The sequence below is a fragment of the Equus quagga genome, chromosome 2 (assembly GCF_021613505.1).
Source record: "Equus quagga isolate Etosha38 chromosome 2, UCLA_HA_Equagga_1.0, whole genome shotgun sequence".
In the NCBI taxonomy this organism is placed as follows: Eukaryota; Metazoa; Chordata; class Mammalia; order Perissodactyla; family Equidae; genus Equus; species Equus quagga.
The window spans coordinates 110,607,696-110,630,214 of NC_060268.1; the positions used below are offsets into that span (position 1 = coordinate 110,607,696).

Here is a 22,519-nt window from a genome sequence, read left to right on the forward strand (position 1 = left end):
TAAAGGAGAGGTACTAAACCGAGGCAGAACTGTGAAGACATTCAATTGCTCCTCACTTTATCGGTAATCTATTATTTCAACCGAATATTGAGAGTGTCGACTTCAGGCAAAGCATTAACTAGGCAGTGGGGAATATATAAATCCATCCTCTCAAGTTGCAGTCGAGTTGGACAGATAAAACACAGCACACAGAAAGATAAGGACAAACCCCAGGTAGCCTATGTCAAGGGTTAAACGCAGCTATTTAAGTTGGATCCTGCAGAGTGAATCTAACTTGGAAAATGAACAGGAGGAAAAGGAGAGAAAAGTTACTAAGTGAATCGGAACGTGAGTTCACTGGTATGGCATGTGTAAGAAATTCCTCAATTTAAATGAAAACAAAAGCTACAGAGGAGAAAGCCCATAGCAATGACACCAAAACACGTCTTTCAAAACAAATGTGGATAGAAATCAAGTAGAGACAAGTAGAAAGATGAGAACTTTGTGATCCCTTGCAGAAAGCCAGCTGTTCCAGGTAGCTTACATAACTTTATTTGTATTTCTCTCGTTTTTATGGCCAGTAGGTCAAACTAGCAGTCAATGTGGGTCCTTGACTGACAAGTCAGGTATTTATTGAACATCTAATACGCTCCAAGTTGTGATCAGTATTTTTATCCTTCCCTAGGGAATTGTATAACTTAGTGAGAAAACACCAACACCAAAATAATTGGCGAATAACCCCCAGTGGTGGCAAGTCCAAGTGAGAGTTACCAGATGGGGGCTTGGGGCTGGGCACAGGCCAGCCGTCCCGACCTCAGTGCCTCACCACGTTACTTACACCCAAAGGGAGGCAGAAAGGGGGCGCCTCCAACTCGGGTTATCTTTCGTGGCACTGTTTGGACTCTGATCCAATGCAGACGAGGAAGCAAGCCTTGAGAAATCCCTGGTACGGACCCCGCCGCCCCGGGCAGCCCAGAGACGGGGCTTCTGGCCGCGTGGGCCCTCCCGCCGCCGGGTCAGGCGGCTGTGCGGTGTCACACTGGCCCTGGGGGGGCCCAGCTCTAAGCGCCCCGCCTCCTGGACTCCGCGCCGGGACACCGGGCGGGCGGGGACACGCCGGCCGAGGGAGCACCAGGCTTTCCCTGCCTCCTTCCCACATCCTTCCGCCGCGCCCCGACGACGGGCCGAGGCAGCCAGAGCGGCCCAGGAATCCTTTCAACACGCCCGCTGCCCCGGTCTCCGTCTGCCGGTCCCGCAGCAGGCCGGCGCGGTCCACGTCCCCAGGCGGGCAGGAGGCGGAGCTGGGCGGCCCGCGGCGGCGGGAGCGGCGAGCACGCCCCCACGCAGACGCGGGGCGGACGGCGACGCCCGTGCGCGAAGCGGAAATGGAGGCGGCCTGACTCCTCTCGCTTCCCGTAGTCCCCACCGCCGGCCGGAGCCAGGACGACGCTCCGCGGCAGACAAACAGCTTCGCGCGAGCAGCGCCTGCGACGCCTCTCCGCGGGTGAGTTGGCGCCGGCCGTCTTCCCGGGGGCCGGCCGAGGGGGACATTCGGACGTCGCTGTCCCCAACTCAGACTCTGATGGTGGGACAGTCTCCGGTCACCCCCTCCCCCGGGTTGTCACCGCGGCAGTCGGGGCTGGGTGGCGGGGAAGCTGCCTGTGTGCGCGAGGCGCTCCGGGACGAGCGGCTCCCGGGACTCGGGCCCTCCCGGGACAGCCCTCCGGGCGTCCGGCTGTTGGCCCTGCGGTGGCCCCGCTGCGGACCCGCCCGCCCGGGCTCCCTCCCAGCCCGGGCCGAGCGCCGCTGCACACCGGGCGATGTGGAGAGGTTTCCTTCCCGTATTTTCAATGACACGTTTTTAAAGTTTAATGACGGACCTCCGGTGCCCTCCCGGACGCTGAACGCGCCCTTTTTAAAGATGCCAAGTCATTGACTGCGATGGTAAACAATAGGAAACGCAAGTCATCTGAATTCCTTTGATCGTCCCTGAAACAGTGGTGGCTTCTTGGGAGCGAATGCTGTCCTTGTGGATACTTCGAGGAATAACTGGTTTCATGCAAACCTGTGGCTTAAATTGGGTCACTCTCTGGTCACGATGTAAATTATGAATGTGACTGTGGCAACTCTGTATCCTTTCTTTTTGTTCTTGTTCGTACTTCCTGAATTTTATGGAGCAGAAGAGTTCTGTGCTTTTGACTCAAATGTGTAAGTTAACGACATAGGTTGGGGTTACATTTAGGTGGTAAACCAAGAGGTATGCGGCTTTTTTCTTAATAGAGACAAGGTAATAGTGTGGTCTGCGCATTGCTGTACAGTATAATGACAGAATCGGCGGAAGTAAAATGTAGGAAGCTGTAGTTTCTTTTCTCTTTCAGTTCTGCTTAAATCGTCAGGTTTTCCCTGAAGCAATTAAATGTACCCATGGTACTTTTCTCTTTAAAACTATAGCTAAGTGCTCCCCCCCACCACTTTTTTTTTTTTTTAGCCACAGAGAAGACTGTATCATTAATGTTCAAGGGATTAGATTTTTTTCCTTTGACTTGTTTAATTTGGAGGACGAAGAGCACTCCCTTCTATTAATAATAATAATAGCTAAAACCTACAAAGCACTTATATTCCATTGTTTTATTAATTCATTTAATCCTGAGAACAATCCTGTGAGGTGAATACTATTATTATTCCCATTATACCGGTGGGAAAGGTTAAGTGAATATCTCTGATAGTTGTCCAGGAGTATTTGCTATTATTTTAATTTAGTATTTTTAGTAAGTTCCGTGTTAGAAATTTTCTACTGATATGTTTTCTAAATCAATATTTCCTGTATTCATAATCCAAAATTATTTAGTATATAAGTACACTACGTAAAAATTTGGGTCAGCTCTTTGATTATGATAGCATCCTGTTAGTTGGCAAATAGTAAAATAATTTATAATTTAAATTTGAAAGGAGTTATGATATGAAGAAAAATGATACGTGCTTATTTTTCTTTCCCTCTGTTTTGGTTTTACACAGGGCAAGTGCCTCACTTTCGATCTGGGAAGGCTTTAAATAAAACTTGCTTAAAATCTTAGCGCATACACGGAAGAGAGACCCCAATCAAAAATAAGGTGGAAAAGAAGGATGTTGTCCTTAAACAACCTACAGAATGTCATCTCTAACCCGGTAACTGATTTCTATAAAATCTTTCTTCACCAGTGGTAATGTTGAGAGCAAACCCTGTTGGATAGTTAGGATCCATTTCTGGGGCTGGGGGACTGTGGTGGGTGTTGACTGAAAAACAGATACTGCCCTTGAAGCTCTAGTCTAGTGGAGGACGAGGTCACAATTACAATATGAGGCGATGAGAACAGTGTTATGAATGGAGAACATGGGAGTACAGTGGAGGGAATGCCAACTCTGCTGGTAGTAGGGAGGCTCAAATAATCATAAGGCATAATTTTCAAAGGAAAATGGATTTCTTATTGTACAAGTTTTTAATTTTCTTTGTGTGTGTGTGTGTGAGGCAGACTGGCCCTGAGCTAACATCTGTTGCCAATCTTCCTCTTTTTGCTTGAGGAAGATTGGTGCTGAGCTAACAGATGTGGCAACTTCCTCTATTTTGTATGTGGGACGCTGCCACAGCACAGCTTGATGAGCGGTGTGTAGGTCCCTGTGCAGATCCGAACCTGTGAACCCTGGGCCACTGAAGCAGAGCACACGCACTTAACCACTGCACCGCAGGGCCGGCCCCTTAATTTTCTTTTATAATTAGACGTGCTCATGAGAAGTTCCTATCTTAGCTTTTCCCTCTGCCTTTCAAATACACTTGGTACTTGAGCAGGGAAAATGTCAGAAGCTAGCAGTGAGATGGAGAATGAGAAAAACTAAGGGTCTTGTCTGGGCCTCGTGCTGGTCCAAGAACCCCTTGAATGACTGTAATTGCTGGAAATTTCACTGTACGTCCTGGGAAGTGACAAACTTGTTTTAGTTTTCTGTGGTGATGAGCGTCTTTAGAGATGTCTAGTCCTCAGGTATCTGACACCGCATCGTGAATTTACTCTGAATTTAGAGGTGGAGTTGCTGCTGCTTTTGTAAACCCCCTGGGCAATAGGGAAGGTAGAGTCTTGGAAGGAAGGCCCTAAACCAGTTTTACTAGTTTATGTGGGTTCATTTTTTGGTTATTTACATTGTAGCTGTAATTCTTTTTTCCGTAAGTTTTTAATGTCATTGTTCAAGAATGGGGTACAACCACCACATCAAGCAAACTCAGTTTGGAAGAAATAGTAGAATGGTAGAAGTTTTAAAAAGGAAGATTTACTGAATTTGAAGTCAGTGAGACATTTTAAATGATTTTGTGCATCTTAGAGTTAAAAACATCTCAAGGTTGTAGACTGACTTTCTGGAAAGATTAAAACTAATAGTAATAATAATAGGCTACGTGCCAAGGGTGACTGAAGTGCAATCTTGTCTCAAGCCAGGAAGAGGAGTATCGGATGGTTGGGTTATGCTGCTCTCTTCTGCCCTTCATGCGCAAAGATGCCTTATTTGAATGTTATTTAGAAAATAATTTTATAGATGAAAATCCCTGCATTTCTTGATGCTAGCTTACTGATGATTCTTGTAATTTCTGGGGTTAGCACCCTCCACTGTAGAGTGGAAAGGAACTAAGTTGATGTGCATTTCCTGGTGAAGAGAGCCTGGAGGAGTGGCGCCGCTTTAGAGCAGTGAAGTACGTTCGGGGCTCCCGAGGGGCCTCAGTGCTGTTCCAAGATAGTTCATGAGAACAGGTTTCCAAAGGAAAATATTTTTGGCAAATAGCTTTTTGTTTTTTTAAAGTTTCTCTGTTTCATAGTTCTCACAAGTAGAAAAGGTTAGAGGTAGGAAGACTGAACTGAATGGCAAAAATAACATTTTGATCAGTCTTTAAATTGTTTAATACTCATTATTGTTAACTGTTCATAGTGTTGAACACCCAAATTGCACTTAAGCTTTTCTCCCATTTGTAGCTAGTTGCCCTTCCAGTGTTCAAGAGACAATGGGAAAAAAACAGAGGCTGGAAATAAATTAGCTATTTTAAGTTAATCAGTTAGGGTATTGTACAAGCTAGACTTAAAAACCCTCTTGCATTGTGGTTATTTTGTTAGTGATTAACTCAAACACTGGGGAAGTGTTTATTGAGTTTCTACCATATTCTTTATTCAGCATTGTGAAGACACAGAGCTGCCAGCTTTTAATTTTTATTTCTTACTGTTTCTAAAGTTTTGGTCCACATTGGCAGTAGACAAATTCTGTCCGTATTAACTCTTCTTGGAAAAGATAAAATTGTATAACGGGCCCAGTGTACTTTTTTCACATTCAATGTATTTCATTGACTAGTTCAACTGATAGAATTCCAAGATTTAAAAAAGTCAGACCGAGGCCGGCCCCGTGGCCGAGTGGTTAGTCTGCGCTCTCCGCTTTGGCGACTCAGGGTTTCACCGGTTCAGATCCTGGGTGTGGACATGGCACCACTCATCAAGCCATGTTGAGGTGGCGTCCCACATGCCAGAACTAGGAGGACCCACAACTAAAATATACAACTATGTACTGGGAGGATTTGGGGAGAAAAAGCCAAAAAAAAAAAAAGAGTCAGACTTGCTTTTTTTTTCCCATTCAAATTGAGTGAATAATTTGGAAGATGATATCTATACCAGAAATGCCCTCAGTGAAATCTCTTGTTTGGCAGCTCAGTATCTACCTAAATATTTTATTATTGTTGTTTATAGAGTTCTTAAGATGTCATTGAGTGTTACCTGGTTAATAAGTTATTAGGAGTTAAGCAGATTGGTTGTTACTCCAAGTTAATAAACCGCTTGTTAACATTAATCAAAACTCATCATTCCAGTTCCTTTAGGAACCTTGCTTCCACATTATCCTTTTCTCCTTAGTTTTCTAAGGACCTCTCTTTCTACTTTACAATTTAATCTTAAAACACAAAACAATAAAATCTTTGTCTTTTAGCCTCTGAGGTCCCTCTCAGCCTTTGTTCCCTTGTCGTTCCTCCTTTTGCTGACCACCCTCTGAGGGGGTCCGTCTCTGCTGCCTTGATTTCCTCACCCCGCTCTGCCTTCTGATTTTTCACTCTTTCTTATTTCTTTCTTGTCTTTACCAATCTTGTCTTGAACTTCTCTCTTTATTTCTTTCGCGTCTCTGCTGATCACCTTTAGACCTGAATATGTGTACAGTGTGTATATAGTTCTGGCCTTTCACCACCATGAGCTTTCTTAGATGGCCTGCTAACCCTTCCGGATGAGTTCGAAACTGAACTCGCATTTTCCTTCCCAAACCAGCTTCCCTCCTGTGGTTTCTATCTCCATCAGTGCCCTTCTGCTGGTTAACTTTTGCCTCCTGTGCTACTGAGCCCCCAAGAGTGTGAAGATAATGTCTTCAAAATTTAAAGTTCATTTCTGTCAAACCCAGTGGCTTTCCCTTTTTTATTATTTTTAAAATATAAAAATAATATGTGTAAATCATTTTTGAAATTCAAACAGTATTTAAAGGTTTCATTAAAACATAAATTTTCCTTCTATTCTGGTGCTCAGTTCTCTTCCCTAAAGGTAATGGTTTTTCACTAATTTTTTGTATATCCTTGCTGAGAATATATGATCTATTCAAGAGTGTGTGTGTTGTGTATGTCACCTTGTATATATCCTGTTTCTTTATGTACGTATCATAGGATATAAACTGTTCTATTACCTGCTCTTTCCCATTTAACACATTTTGGAGACATCAGCACATCTAGATCTTCCTCACTTATTGTATGGCTGCATAATTAGTCCATTGCGTGGATGCACTATAACTTATTTAACCAGTCCCCTGTTAAAAGACTGTTTCCTTTTGGGATTGTATCCACTGCTATGGTGTACATCCTTGCGTATGCATCTTTGTGCACGTGTGCCAGTATTTTATAGGATAAATCTGTAAAAGTGGAATCACTGGGTCAAAGGGTGGGATCTCCATTTCACTATCTTTATGTTTTGGATCTTCCTTGTTTTTCTGTGTTAAAGAAATTAACAGCCCTCCCCGTTATTGAAATTGACTTCCTTGATGTGATTGCCGTGCTCTGACTGACTCTTCTCTCTTCTTTCTCTTCTCACCCCCTGTGTCCAAGTCTCCAGCACATCCCCAGTTTTGATAATTTACCAGCATGGAGTGATATCATGTGGTTATGATTTATTTCAGTGAAAGGATTCAGAGCAAAATTGCAAAGGGAAGGGGCATATGGGGCAAAATCCAGGGGAAACTAGGTGCAAGGTTCCAAGGGTCGTCTCCCAGTGGAGTCACACAAAATGTGCTTAAATCCTCTAGCAATGAGTTGTGACAGCATGCGTGACATGTTGTCTGCTAGGGAAGCTCATTAGACACTCACTACCTAGGGTTTTTATTGAGGGCTGGTCATGTAGGCAGCTTCTGCCTAGCACATTCCAAAATTCCAGACTCCCAAAAGGAAAGCAAGTGTTTACCATAAACTGTATTGTTTTCACAAACAGTTTAGGTAGAGTAAACCACCCTTGTTAGTTAGGGAAGTGGGTGCTCCCCCCATATCCGAGTTCCTAGACCCCAGCCAAGGGCCAGCCTTATAAGGAGGCAAGGATAGCGCTCAGGTCTGCTTTGTTGACCTTTTCTGCACACCCCTCAATTTTACAAACCATTGAGGCTTTGCCCCTGACTTTTCCTCTCTCTCATCTATTTTGATATCTTTAATAATAATCTCTACTCTGACTTTTAAGTATGAATTCTGGCCATTCACTGAGTCTCCTATTCTTTTCAGTATATTTGCTCTTAGATGTCCTACCAACCCTTCACACTAAAAGTGTTGAAAACTGAATTCATTACCTTCCTTCAGAAATGTACCTTCCTCCCAGTTTTACCATTTTAGATGGTGGCCCTGTGTGGATAATTTCCTTTGAAATATCTCTTGTATCTATCCACCACCTCGCCCCCACCCCGACCCCCCGCCAATGTCTGCTGCCATCATCTTGGATTATATCCTTATCTCCTTATGCCAGGCTTACTGGAAGTAGTCAGTCACCCAGATGATCCCCTCCCCTCCAGCGCATTGTAACCCCACTGGACTGTGGTTCCCCAACCCCGCTGTCATTATGTCATTCTAAAATCTGACCTGATCCTGCCTTTCTGTAACTGCTCCCTTACTACGTACTGTCCTTCAGATGAGTTTTGTCTTTTCCTACCTCTCTGCTTCTGTAAACTGACATTTCTACCTGAACTGGCTTCCTTCTCTCTGCCTAACTATATTCTTCCCAGCTCAAATCACACCTGCCTCGTAAACTTTCTTTGGCCACCTCACTTAGAATTCTTTATACGTTTTTCTGAAGCATTTATCTGGCACTTACTTACTGCCCCATATTTTTGGTTGTTGAATTACTCAGGGTTTATAGTTGCAAGCACAGAAGCCAATCTCTAATTTGAGCAGAAAAGGAATTTATTAAATGATGTTGAGTGGTTCTCAGAGTCTCTGGCAGGACTGAAGAAGCAGGCTTGGCGACTACATAGTCACAGACAACACCCAAAATCATGCTGTAGGACTGTTCCCACAAATAGACATCTGTTGCTACGACCTGACACGGATGGTACTTTTTACACTGGCAACACCACCAATGCCAGCAATGCCTATCACCCTGGATGTAGCTGCTGCCCCCTTGCCAGAGGGAATCCTGCATGATTCTGGCTTCTTCTTGTCACTAGTTCTAACTTAGAGTCTGAGCTGGGGGCGCTGACGGACAGAGTTTCATCATATGCCCTTGCCCTCGCTGCAGTCTAGCTGAGATCTAGTGTTCGTAGGTAGAGGATTTTCCAGGTGTGGAAGGAGATTCTGATTTTGAACAGCCAAACAAAGTATCACATCTCCAGTCTAATTATCTTTCCATGGGTATCTGACTTCTCAGCTGCATTATCAGCTTTTCACGACAGGACTGTCAGAATTCTTTCTAGCTGCAATCTACCTGATAGAGACTTTTGCGTATAGCAGACATTTAATGAATAATCATAAAGAAGGCAAAGCAATATGAATGAGCTAGGATGCTTTTGAAAGTAATATCAAACCTAACTAGGGCTTAAGCTTATTATATTGTCTCCAATGTGGTCATATCTATATTTCCATTTTTTGCATAAATTATTTGTGAAACATCAAAGCATCAAAGCTTGGACTTGCCTAGGAAGCAATGCCCTTCTTCTGCTTTTCACAGGAGCTAAGTCTTGGGTTCAGTGTGTGTGCTGCGGGGCATTTTGTGTCACTCACATGGTCCAAAAAAGTTGAATGTTACTTATATCATTGACAGTACTTGCCTGAGTAGAGAGCATTAATCCAGATGACTAAAACAGCAAATGGCCCAAATTTTCAGCACAGTTGTTTCTCAGACGGGCACAATTTATTAACGGTTGTGAACAGCTTATTAGCAGTGATGGAATAGATTATTGGTCTCAAAAAGCTCTTTCCAACCCTAAAATTAAATACATAATAAAAAATGTGTGTGTGGTTATAAAAAATATAAATGCTTATTATAGAAATATGTAAAATATAAAAATATATGAGAAAGGAAATTAAAATCCCATCTTCCAATAAAACTGTTGTCACATTTTTGGCTTATTTCTTTTCAGTGTTTTCTTTTTTCTTTTTAATATTTGTTATATTTATTTTTATTTATTATTTATATTATATAATTTTTATTTTATTTTATTTTATATTTATATTATATTTTATATTTATTTATATATATTATATTATTAATATAATATTAACTTAGTTAAGATCATACTGTGTATAGTTTTATAGGTGACTTTCTCACTGATATTTATATCACTGACATTTTGTGTTATTAAATATTCTGCATAAGTATAATTTGAACATATATAAAATTTGAAGTTACAAAAACTGTTTACATTTTATTAGGATTTACACTATGGAAGACGTTGCTCTCTGTTCTTGAAATCGGCTGTGGCCCAAAAGATCAGTGTAGAGGTGTAATTTCTTCCACATTCTCTATACACAAAAACCAACCACTCTGATGTGTAGCTGTGGCCACAGTCTGTTGTTTTTCATTTTCTGGTCTGATGGGCTCTGTTCATCCTACCCATCCTCTCCTCAGCAGTTGCCATGACACCAGATGATAACTGGCTTCCGTAATTTCTTGTCTTATTGCTTAAGGCAACAACTCTTGCTCTTCAGCAGCTGCTTAGTTGCTGCTCTTCTGCATGTATGAGGCCTGCCAGAGCCCAACTTCTGGGCTGGTGAGAGCTCATTTACTCACAGTGTGATCATTGATCATCTCTTGACCTCTGTCCTGGCAATGTAAAGGTAATGACCCAGTCCTGCCCCATGCAACTCACAATGTAGGCAGAGATGTGTGCAGATGACCAGAATACAAGGTACTCTGATGGACCCTCAGAGAGGGGCTAACTCAGTTGGCCCAGGGAGTCTGAAAAAGGCTCCAGAGAGGAGATTGTGTTTGAGCTGAGATCTTTCACCTATGAGCCACCAATTTACAACTACTCTTATATGGCCTCTCGTTTTATTTCTTATTTCTTGATACTTAGAGCTACCTTGGATAGATCTTAGCATCTGTGTCATAACTTAGGTGAGCTTGGCATAAAGCAGGATGATGTCTGGCTTGCTTGGCTTGGTTCTGATGCTTCCACGTGGAGGAACGAGATGGTCATGATGCAGGAGATGCAGACAGATAGCACAGGTCCCCAGTGGATGGGGAGGACAGTGGAGTCACCTCTGGGGAAGCGGAGTGACAAGATCTGAAAGTTCGTCATGCCCCAGACAAAAAGGCTGGGTTCCACGTGGTGAGCGGGCAGGTTTAGACCTGAATACTGTGCAGGACCACCTATTGGAGCCCACCCAAGCTTGCAGACCCAGCCAGGCCAGGGTAGCTGGATGCCCGTGTCTTGAGAGATGCATAGGCACCCAGAGCTGCTTCTTAAGATCATGCAGTTCTCTGAGTTCCAGCGTTGTAGTGTGAGTGGTAGTCTGGAAGCCCAGCAGAGAAGATTAGGCGCTTGAATCCTAGGCGTGGAGGAGCGGCTAAGTTTGCAGCCCTCTCCATGGGCAGTGAGTGTTTATCATTATCTCCGTCAGCATTGGTGAAGGGCCTAGTGTGGTCTTCATCCTGCTGTTGGGAACATCAGTGGGACATTAGGAAGAAGGGAGGGGGCATGACATTGCAATAAGTTGTTTTTTCTATTATCAGAGTTATCCTATTAAGTGGAAGTTTCATTTTACAAAATCCTTAGCCAAATACTAGAAATAGTGTTTATCTTGTGTCTTTTTCCAAAGGACTCAGAGTGATTTGCAGATATTGTGAATATCCTGGCCATGTTATTCCCTGTAGCTCTTTGAATAGTGAGGACAACTTGGAAAATGCTAGCTTTTAAAAATGTGGTCTTTCAATATTGTTTATGTAAATGCGCATTTGTAAAAATTATTTTTCCTAGATAATCCCCTATGTTGGGACCATTCCTGAGCAGTTGGAGCCTGGAACTTTGATTGTAGTACGTGGGCATGTTCCTAACGACTCGGACAGGTAAAATCATTGTTTTAGATGAAAAAAGAAGATGAATAAATGATCTTTTTGTGATTGTGGAACAACAACAAACAATGTGGGAGAGACCATTTTGAAACTTTGAGGCCTGCTTTTGCTTTCCTCAGCAGCCCTGGACAAGGTGCCAAGGAGATTGGAATGAATGGCTGAAATAAAAGTTATTTGGATTTTTTTATTTTATTGCTATATCTGATTTCAATATAAAGAATCAGATATGTAGTTAAAGAAGGGAATTGTGGTCAGATGACAGGGACAAAGTCTAGTTACAGTGTAACATTCCCGCAGCATCTCTTAAGATCTGACCTGGATGGTTTTATCAAATGCTTGCTTTGGCTACAAACTCTGGACTAGGCTTTATCAGTTAGAGCTCTTTGTGGCTGACACCCAAAGAAGATGTGAAAATTAAGTCTCAAGGAAACAGCCCAACCTTTTAACACAGCTCTCTAAGGTCGTTAGAGACGTAGGCCTCTTGAGGCTCACCACTCTGCTGTCCCTAGGGTGAGGTTCTCTTTCTTGTGAATCTTAGAGGCTGGAACTCCAGCTCTCACATCTGTGTTTTGGATAGCTAGGTGGGTGCATATGGGTGGGGAGGGGGCAGCAAGTGCACAAAAGGCAGATGCCAGCTGACTTTTAAGGCCATTTCTAATAATTAGTTTTCCCTGAACACTGCTCTCACCTCATTGGCAGAGCTTTAAGGACACGCGCATGCCTAGCTGCAAGGGAGGCTGGAAAACATAGGCTCCTATTCTGGACAGATAGGCCCCAGTGATGGCTCAGGGATTCTGTTACTAAGGAAGAAGGAAAGGAAGATGAGGCAACTAGGCATTTAGGCCACATGGCTGAATGAACAAAGGATCAGTCATATGTCACTCAGCCTGGATTTTTGTGCTTGCCAGGCCTTTCCCCGCAGCCTTCCTTTCTGAGTACTTATGTGGCCCATGTTTCTTTCCTCATGTAGGTTCCAGGTGGATTTACAGTGTGGCAGCAGTGTGAAGCCTCGAGCCGATGTGGCCTTCCATTTCAATCCACGTTTCAAAAGGTCCAACTACATTGTTTGCAATACTCTGAAAAATGAAAAATGGGGATGGGAAGAGATCACCTATGACATGCCTTTCAAGAAAGAAAGATCTTTTGAAATTGTGTTTATGGTGCTGAAAGACAAATTCCAGGTAGGTTTTGGAGAATGAAGGTTGAATCCTCATTAATGAGAACAAATGCCCAAGCATGCTTTTCACGTTACATTTTTTAAATCCAGAGAAAGAGTTTGGCTTTCTAATTTTTCTCTAAAGTTAGAGGATGGGCAGGTACCTATATGTGGGTGGGGCACAGCTGCTGTCTCGCACCAATGCTGTTGTGTGGAATACAGGTTCCGGTGCAGCCAGATCTTTTTATTAGGTCATATTTCTCCTAGCAGGACTGAATTTAGCTCAGAATTGGCCCAGCATTATATTAATTCTGGGGTAGTAAATTATAACCACCATGACTCAGAGTTTGGGGAAATCTGGAACTAATAGACAGCTCAGGAATCTAGTGTGGAAGTCAGAAGGGTTTTGTAAAGTTAAGTCTTGCCACAAGATAGTTCTTTAGGATCATGAGATTTGAGACCCAAAGGAGCTCTTAGAGATCCAACGTGTAGTAAATACCATGACCGGCTTCCTTGAGCACTTCATCCTAGTGCAGATGTGTAAGGTGGAATTTTCTCCGAGAGGCTCTTCCGCCTACTTGCCTGCAAGCCTGTGGAGCCTCCCAGACCAGAGATCTGAACCGCTTACAGTGAGGACCCTCCGCTCTCTGGTGCAGATCCTTTCTGTCCTTCAGGACTCTGCTCCCACCAGAACTTCTCCCCTAAATCTCCTGAACTCCATCAATCCCTCCCTTCTCTGGTCTTTTCAGCACTTGCATCTCTATCATTCTTTTTTAACACATGTTCCTGTACTGTTGTGCTTTGGTTTTTTCCGGGGTTTATTTTGTTTGATTTTAAGCTCCTTGAGGTCAGAGAACATACTGTATTCTGCTTGTGTTTTCCCGACACTCCCTACCCCAGTCCCTGGCATTTGGGCAGGAGGACAAGGAACTGTGTGTATGGAGACCTGCTCTGTGTCAGGCTCTGTGCTAGGGGACTCAGAAGTGACTTTGTCGTCTCCTCCCAACAGCAGCCCTTTGAAGGAGAGCTTTTTCCTGCTTACAGATAGGAATCTCAGATAAGTTGGGTAACTTGCCCATGTTCATTCATCCAGCAAATTCAACAAATAATTATTGAATGCCTGCCACATGCCAGGTGATCTCTCTTAGGGTGTGGTCCTAAGGACAGTGGCGGGGTGAGCTTGCAGGGCAGATCTCTGACCTGGGTTCACAGGCCTCTGGAGCATCCAGGGAATATTTGAACCCTCATATATATGCACAGGTACGCACATACATATGTACGTATATTCATGAGTGCATAATCTGTCTGGAGAGAGGGTTCATGGCATTTAATCAGATCAGGTACTCAAAAGAAGGAACTCTGCTAGTGTTGTGGATACTTTCAGTCACAGTTTGATCAGCTGTGTAACGTGGACACCTATGGGAAAAGGTACGAAATTAAACCCGGTAAACAGATTTAAATTTGGTTAAATTAATAAAATTAATTTATTAACTGTTTTTCTTTTTGGTTGGGGGGCTGTCTTCTCTGTCCATCTAGGTGGCTGCAAATGGAAAACATATACTGCTCTATGCCCACAGGATTAGCCCAGAGAAGATTGACACTCTGGGCATTTCTGGCAAAGTGAATATTCACTCTGTTGGCTTTAGCTTCAGTTCGGTGAGTGCCTTTCCATAGCCCGAGGTCTTCTCTGATGATGTTTTCTTTTTTTTCCCCTCCCCAAAGCCCAGTACATAGCTGTATATCCTAGTTGTAGGTCATTCTGGTTCTTCTGTGTGGGACGCCACCACAGCATGGCTTGATGAGTGGTGCTAGGTCCATGCCCAGGATCCGAACCCACGAACCCTGGGCCTCTGAAGCAGAGCACGTGAACTTTAACCACTCAGCCACAGGGCCAGCCCCCTGATGATGTTTTCTGATGAAATGGTAGAAAACATCTTTAATTAACATGTTCTGTTAAGGTGAAGATAATGTAAATGTCTCCCTCATTAGTGTATTACTTTTTTGGAAGCAAGTCTTTCAGACTAGTAGGATGCTATTTATTGTCTGTAGGATCTCAAATTTAGTATTGTTCTAAGAAGAAACCCCAAACAAACAGTCCTTTTTAGCTGGACAGGGTATATTTCCTTGACACAGGAGTACAATGGAGTATTTTTCTGAGATAGCTTCCTAGAAGTAGAATGTCTGAGTCAAAGGATGTTGCTCCTTAACTTATGATTGGTACTGCTTACTGGCTCTCCAAAAAGATGAAAACAATTTGTGCCCTCAACAACTGGGCCCATTTTCTCACATTCTTCTTGAAATTAGTTCTTAATCTCTTTAATGTTTGCCAATTTGATAAGGGGGAAAAGGACCCTAATGTTAAGTTCATTTTTGGATTGTAATTTTTACGCATGTTTTTATGTGTAGTACCATTTATAATTTTTTTTGATATGTCAGGTTATATTTAGAATTCTGGTGGATGTTAAAAGTTAATCTTATCTTTTCTTCAGGATTTAAGAAGTACCCAAGCGTCAACTCTGGAACTAACAGAGATAAGTAGAGAAAATGTAAATATTAAATCTTTTAATGAACTACTAGATTAAAAATCTTCCTTTAATTGCCATGTAAATCAGGTGGCAGTCAGGCTGAGTTTTTTAAAATTATGTTTTTAATATGAAGAATTGTTTTTAATATTAATAGGCTGGAAGTAATCATTTGAAAATTGAGGCATATACTTAGGTGCCAGGTACTGTAAGTTTTGCTGATGCTTAAACTCTCAGTGTATGTGACCACTGCCCACCATTCTTATATAAAAAGAACTCTCTCACCCTTAACTGTCGAATAGTACTGTCATGAGGTATTTCTAGACATTGAACACCATCAGCCCACTGGCAAATGAACTTCCACATGCATCTTCTCCCCCATGGGAACAAGTGCGGTTTACACATGGAGTTGTGCTCTTACTAGGGGAAAAAGTGAGCCTTAGTGACCTCAGCACGTTCCTCCCTCTTAGATAGAATATAAACTCAACATTTGGGGAGCACCCTGGAAAGACCAAATAAAACGTGTTTGAAGCTCACATGTAGTCCTCTGAAAATGATTAATTGCTGGTGGAGGATTCAGGATTCAGATGAGCAGGACCGTAGGACTGAGTAGCCCTTTTCTGCTCTATCCCACGCTGTCAGAAAGCACCAGTGGCCCACATGTCACCCCCAGGGCCGAGCAGGCACTGCTGTCCTGGGCTCTGGCCAGTACCACCAGTAAGATCTGACTGCTCATATTATAAAATGTAATTCTTTTCAAATATCCTCATGTTGTCTTTCTCTTCCAATAGGTACAAAAGTCTGGCATGTCACAGTTTGTAAATATTTTTGCCTAGGTCATAGCAAGTGGAACATTTTCTAAAATTGCCTAGTCGATGAATAGTTTAAACCTTGGAAGTCAGCTTCATTCATTCCATACCTTATTGCAGAACTGTTTCCCTACAGCCTAGTAATAGAGGAGACATTTCTAAAATCGTACCCAGAACTGTCTACACCAAGAGCAAAGGTTCGACTGCCAGTCACACTTTGACTTGCGCCAAAATACTACGTACCAACTGTTGGTCGAAGGTTTGAAAAGCCAAAAATTTTCTTACTTCTGTAAAACAAATTAAATTTTAATTAACTGGTATGTGTAACCCTACCCTCAGTAGAAGCCCAGAGCAGCCACTTTGCCTTATATGGTGTCTCTGGACAGGTCTCAGTCAACCAAGCATAAAGTCTCTGAGCCATTACTGTGTATTTCCTTAACTCCTTCCATCTAGGCTGCTTCCTCTTGAGGTAGGACACAGAGCACTACTTCAGACCCCAAGCAAGAGTGAGTTTTACTCATGCAGAGGATATCAGGTCCCATTCCACGTCCATTCATTTCATTGTCTAAAAAGTGCTCACTGAGTGCTTGCTATGAGCCAGGCACAGTGCTGACTTAGTCTGTCCCTTCATGGGCTTTACAAGGTCCTGGCCTTTAAACATCCCCCAGTGTGTTTGGACAGTTTTCCCATGAGGTCCCTTTCTGCAGGCTTCCTAGTGCTGACTGTGGTCTCTTTTCAGACTCTGCCATTTGTTGCAAGGTTGAACTCCTCAATGGGCCCTGGACGAACTATCGTCGTTAAAGGAGAAGTGAATACAAATGCCAAACGGTCGGTATCAGGAAGTTATCAGTAATAGTGTGATACTTTCCATGTGTGTCTCTTACTGCTTTATACTCCACAGCAGTCTTGAGATATGAGTAGGGCTAGTGTCCTAATCCTTATTGGAAAGATGAGTATATTAAAGCAAGAGGAAGTTAGACTGCCAATAACTAGTTGGTGGCAGAACCAGGACTAGATTCCAGTGTTCTGACCTAGGCTTTTTGTGGCTGACAGGAGGGTGGCGTTTTTGTCTATGAGGCCCACCCTCACCTCGAACTCCAGGGCAGCCCTGTGAGATCAGGGCACTTTTGTTAGGGCCCCTCTTGTCATGTGACTTAGAAATTTTTGCTTTAAGAACCTTCTCCAGAGATGTTCAGATTTATGAAAGCTTGAAATTAGAGCTATTTTCAAGAAGGGAAGAAAACTTGTAAATGCTCGAAGGGAGCGCCTGCTTGAGAACATCCGCACTCTGCAGCCTGAAGGCATCGTCTGGTTTACTTGCTTCAGCCCTTCAGTTTCCTCCAACCAGATCTGTAGTCTCAACATTGATTTTAAAGTTTTTATATTTTTATTTTGCAAATAACATACTTATATCAATGGACTGCTGACTCAGAATTTAAAATTCCCCTTCATCTGTTTCTGTGTCCATGTGCATACATGTTTTGTGTAGTTGTAATCGGAGTTCAATTCTGACTGATGAAATTGCAGAAACTGCACTACACTCTTCTACTTGGTTAATTAGAGGTTTTTTATTCTCTCAAAAGCTTTAACGTTGATCTAAAATCAGGAAAATCGAAGGATATTGCTCTCCACTTGAACCCACGCTTCAATACGAAAGCATTTGTAAGAAATTCTTTTCTTCAGGAGTCCTGGGGAGAAGAAGAGAGAAACATTACCTCTTTCCCATTTAGTCCTGGGATGTACTTTGAGGTGAGATTATCTTTTTTTGAAAATAGAACAGGAAAAAGTCCATTTCAATCAAGTCCTAACTTAGTCTGTGGAGGTTGTGTGTGGTTTTTGTTTATTTGGAGATTGTATTTTGAATGTCCTCTTTTATAACACAATCAGTAAAAATGGCAAAGCCAGTAGAATACCATGTTATTTGCATTAGAATTATTTGACATTTGTTGCAAATTACTGTGTAGCCCCCTATTACTTAATAGGAATTTTGATAGGAACCTTATCTCAGGACTCGGAGTGACACGTTTAATCCTAAGTGAACACGAGGACATAGGGGCTGTAGAACTGCCTGCACTGTCTGTCGCCAGCCCTCTTGGTTAGACACAGCTTTAGGTGGCAGTCCTTTCTTCCAGGGAGTCAGTCCTGTTTGTATATATCCAGGGAAGGACACGTTCAGACCATTGGAACTTGAAGGCATGTAGTCCTGAGTCCCCACATATGTGCGTGTTATAACACAGCCTTTCCCAGAATATGTGTCTGGAATGCTGAGCAGAGAATAGTCTCCTTGACATGTGGATGCTGGGTGGTTGGCTGGGTTCACTCACCAGCTTAGGTGACTCACTGCCTCACATGGTCATTTAGGGTCACTGATTTAGGTCATGCTTCAACATCTTTTTAAACTGTCACATGCTCTGGACCATTTGAGTTCTTGAGGACTTATCAAAACTAGTTGTTAAAAGCATGAACATCAAGGCTGAATGAAGGATGGCGATTTGACATTAATGTTTATTCACAAGTTCCCGTCTACTGCAGAGTCCTGGGATGTGGGGTAACAGGCAGATGTGGGCTAATTATAGGTTCCCTGGAAATGGTGGATGTGGGTTTGGAATTCAGAAGGATGTGGGAGGTTGAAGGTGAAGTGGGGTTTTCCAGATTTAGGGGATGACCTGCACAGGTCTCTGGAGGAGAGAAGGGCAGCCCAAGGGTTTGTCGACTTGGCAGGAGTCAAGGCATGAAGTGTGTCTTAGGGTTTACGGAAGGGAGTTAGAGGTGAATGCTCCAGAAGGAAGTTGATCCTTGTGATTGGTGACAGGAAACCAGTGACACAACTTGTTTTTTTACTTATCTGAGCCCCAAGTTTGGAATTACTGTAGTAAAATAAAAAAGGACAATAATAATAAATTCTTTTAAATAATCTTTTCCTTTTGCTAGTTTTCTACTTCAGAAACAGTTAATTATCCTCATGTTGGATCACCGCTCTGTTTTGTACAGTGATAAATTTTTTCCAGTTGCTTCAAACTCTTGCCTTATTAATATGCTTTCATTGAGATTCTCTGATCTTTCCATTTTGCCATTACTCTGATTTTAAAGTTATCTTCTGTTCCTTGCCATTTCAAATTTATTAGTTCCAGCTACAATCTTTTAAAAAATACTTTTCAGTTTTGTAATTTCATCTGTGAGCTCTTATCAAATTCATGTTCTTGTGAGCTATTCTGTAACATTAGATGGTTGTGAGGGATTTTGTTGTTCCATGTTTTCCTCTAGGTTGGGCTGTGGTTTTTTTGGCTTGTTATGTGTTTTTCCTGTTTTGCATAGTATGTTCATTGGCTGCATGCCATCTCTTTGCCATTTGTTCGTAATGCACTGGCTCTGATACAATATGAGTAACTAAGTGACTCTTTTTCCACTGCATCCATCTAATGCCAACTTGTTTTCCCTCCTGAGCAGGAAGCTGTGTGTTTTGTGCTCTCTTGAGATTTTGTTAAACATACATTCATTACCAAAGGTCCCTTCCACCTGGTTGAAACTGGGTTTCCACCATTGTTGTGGGGATATAATCCGAGGTTATGGATGTTTTCCCCAGTTCTCTCTGGAGCCCTAAAGCCTTAATTTCTGTCACTTAGCTCTATTATCCACGGGATTTCCCCCTTTCCTTGTTTCCCCCAGGAGCCATTGCCACTAGTCCTATCAAAAGAACAGCCTTGGTTTGCTTCTTTGCAGATTCAGATTTTGTGCCTCAGTCTACCTTTGGGGCTGGGGCCACGTTAGAAGGCTTGATGGAGGCCAGAGCATAGGGGAGAACACAGTGCAGGTTCACCAAACTGGCTTTTTCCGCGTGGGCGGAAAACAAACGGTAGAATCAGTGGCCAGACTGGTGGTGGGAACATGGTATCAGAAAGTATGAGGTTTAGGTGTAAAGTAATTTAAGACGATAGTAGTTTCTTTAGTTTTTTACTGCTTTGAGTTTTAGCCAAAGACAACTCTGAAGGGCTAACACCAGTGGTGAATCTGAACCGAATCTCCACCAGAATGCTAATTACTCCATAGAGTCATAGAATATTGAGCTTTGAAGAGCTTTTGAGAAACAGACTTGCGGCCAAGATGTGCTGAGCTGGGATGGAAATCAGGGTCACCAAGCAGCTGTGCCGTCGCTAGCAAGTGCTCTGCACTTCTGAAATTTCATAGTCTGATTTGTGCAAGACCCTAGAGTTTGAGGGAGAAAAGTCAGGATCCAAGTCCCTTGGTTCCCAGCCTCTTAGTTGGAGTCAGCTCCTCTGAGAGGGAGGCTCAGTCCGCAGTTTTCCTGCTGCGTCCGAGTTCCAGACGTCTATCAGTGAGGAGCGGCAGCTTTCCACTTCCCCAGGAGCAACCGGCACGAGAGGGCTGCAGGAGAGGGAGCCTGTGAGGACAAGAGGGCCAGCCAGGCCCCGGGGACAGTGGGAGGTTCCAAGCATCTTGAGAGTCACTTCCCCTCAGAACAAGGCAGAAGGTGCCACTGCCTGATACCCCTTCGTTAGATTAGGGTCTTAAAAAGCCCAAGAGGGAGGTTACAGCAGCAGGCTGGGAGAACTTCTCTATGTATAAAGTAAACCAAATGGTTCACTTTTTGACACTCTTGTTAGTGTGCAAGAAACAAACGTTTAAACCAAGGGGAACCATTAATGTTGTGTGTACTTTCTTTCCAGATGATAATTTATTGTGATGTTAGAGAATTCAAGGTTGCGGTAAATGGTGTACACAGCCTGGAGTATAAACACAGATTTAAAGAGCTGAGCAGTATTGACATGCTGGAAATTGATGGAGATATCCACTTACTGGAAGTAAGGAGCTGGTAGCTGACATGGCTGCTACAAAAACTGAAATATAAAATGGCTTATGTAACACTGGCCTTGTTAAAATGCATCTCACTGTCATTTATGTTATGTCATTTATATATATTGTTAAATTGAGGTTGCATAACATTAAGTCCTACTTACTGGGTGTTCTCAGTCCTTGCCATGCAGTGTGATTGTCTAGAACAGAATGAGGAAATTTGAGCCAACAGCAACTTAGAGCTATTATTAAGGCCTTTCTAAGCTGTCCCCCCAACCTGGCCTCTTCTTTTTTAAACCCACGTTACATTCAACAAGTATTTATTAACTGCCTCTTACAATACAGTAGCTAACATGCGTTGAGCACTTATTTTTTGCCAGCACCGTGCTAGGAGCTGGGGATATATACACAGTGGTGCCCCAAACCAATCTGTTCCCTGTTGTCTTGAGCTCAGAATCTTCTGTGCTCTGCCACTGTTTTTTCGACAGGCATTGAATAAACTTACCACTCAGCTAGTAAATCACCTAAAGACACTAATTTATAGAATACACTACCCCTTCACCAGTGATCGCTCTCGTAACCAGTGTTCTATCATGTCCCATAACTGAAAGGATTGATGTTGAGCTACATCTGGCGATTTTCTTCAGCATAATAAATATCTAGCTCTACAGCATTACCAAATAATTGACATTATGAAATCTGAACATGGCACAAAGATTAAGGCAAAAACCAAAAACAAATGGTGTTGAAATTCACTTGATATCAATCTCAAGGCCATTGATTTCTATACCAGTAAATGCTTATTTTAGAATATTTGAATTTAGGGTGAGTCAGAGGTCTGCACATACTCCTACAGAAAGTTTAAGGTAGAAGCAAGATGAATTCAATTTATAAAATGATTATGGGTAACAAAGCAATGTCAAGATTAGACTTAATGATTGTTTATAAAGTAGGCACTAGGAGAAAGTAAAATACCCCGAGACCAATGAAGCAGAGGCAACAGAGAAATCTGCTGCTTCTCCACATGCAAACCAGCACTGCCTCTGCTCTTCTAAAGGTCAGTCCCTCATCATTAGCAACTGAGATCCAAACATTGTTCTTTCTAAGTGATTAAAATCAAACCTGCATCAGCAGGTTAAATTGTTGCATTTCTGTATTTTTTTCTCTTAATCTTTGAAGCACTCGGCAGAAGTTCTTTGTGGAATTCTTACAGGTCAGAACTTGTTACGGGAAATTCCAAAGACTTGGGAGTGGGGAGGGAAAAAGCTCAGTCAGTCAGATCATTTTATCATATTAAATTGCTAGGCTGAATTCTGCCAGGATTTAGGAATATTTTCATAACAGACTTTGGTTAGATTTTATTTGTATCTGTATATCGAAAAGAATACTATTACCAGTCTTACTTTTTAAAAGTACTTAGTGTGGAAACTTCTAGCTCTTAATTCTTTTCTACTTTTGCATCTTATTTACTATGCTTTCTTGCCAGGCTCAAAAAAACATTGTGGGTGGGGGTGCTGCGGAAAAGTGGTAGAAGCAGGAAGGCTCTAGAATCCCCCAGGGTTATTTTTTTCTTCATTAAAGAACATCAGAGGGCAGGACTGAGATGTTGGAGACTGTAGGCCACTTAGGAAAAAATAAAAGCCCACTTAACATTGTTTCCTCTAAGGC

The 22,519-nt window shown here is 42.6% G+C and overlaps 1 protein-coding gene across 2 annotated transcripts; it reads left to right on the forward strand.

Moving 5' to 3' along the window:
* The first annotated feature begins 1,326 nt into the window (after positions 1–1,326).
* LGALS8 (galectin 8) lies at positions 1,327–22,519 on the forward strand. 2 transcript variants are annotated; one of them, XM_046653744.1, is made up of 10 exons: positions 1,327–1,483; positions 2,995–3,144; positions 11,458–11,546; positions 12,523–12,733; positions 14,245–14,364; positions 15,198–15,254; positions 16,176–16,298; positions 16,779–16,867; positions 17,623–17,788; positions 20,725–22,519. In XM_046653744.1, the coding sequence occupies exons 2-10, from the start codon at positions 3,103–3,105 to the stop codon at positions 20,872–20,874; spliced, it is 1,047 nt and encodes a 348-aa protein (XP_046509700.1). In that variant the 5' UTR covers positions 1,327–1,483; positions 2,995–3,102; the 3' UTR covers positions 20,875–22,519. The 2 variants fall into 2 exon arrangements, with proteins under 2 accessions (XP_046509700.1, XP_046509701.1); XM_046653745.1 differs by lacking the exon at positions 16,176–16,298 and having other exon boundaries at positions 1,329–1,483.

What these genes read in the sequence shown, in the direction of transcription:
- LGALS8 (XM_046653744.1), top strand. Translation starts at nt 3,103, where the DNA reads ATGTTGTCCTTAAACAACCTACAGAATGTCATCTCTAACCCG. An exon ending in AGAATGTCATCTCTAACCCG is followed by an intron (nt 3,145 to 11,457) that starts GTAACTGATTTC and finishes TATTTTTCCTAG; the next exon opens with ATAATCCCCTATGTTGGGAC. An exon ending in TGCTGAAAGACAAATTCCAG is followed by an intron (nt 12,734 to 14,244) that starts GTAGGTTTTGGA and finishes CTGTCCATCTAG; the next exon opens with GTGGCTGCAAATGGAAAACA.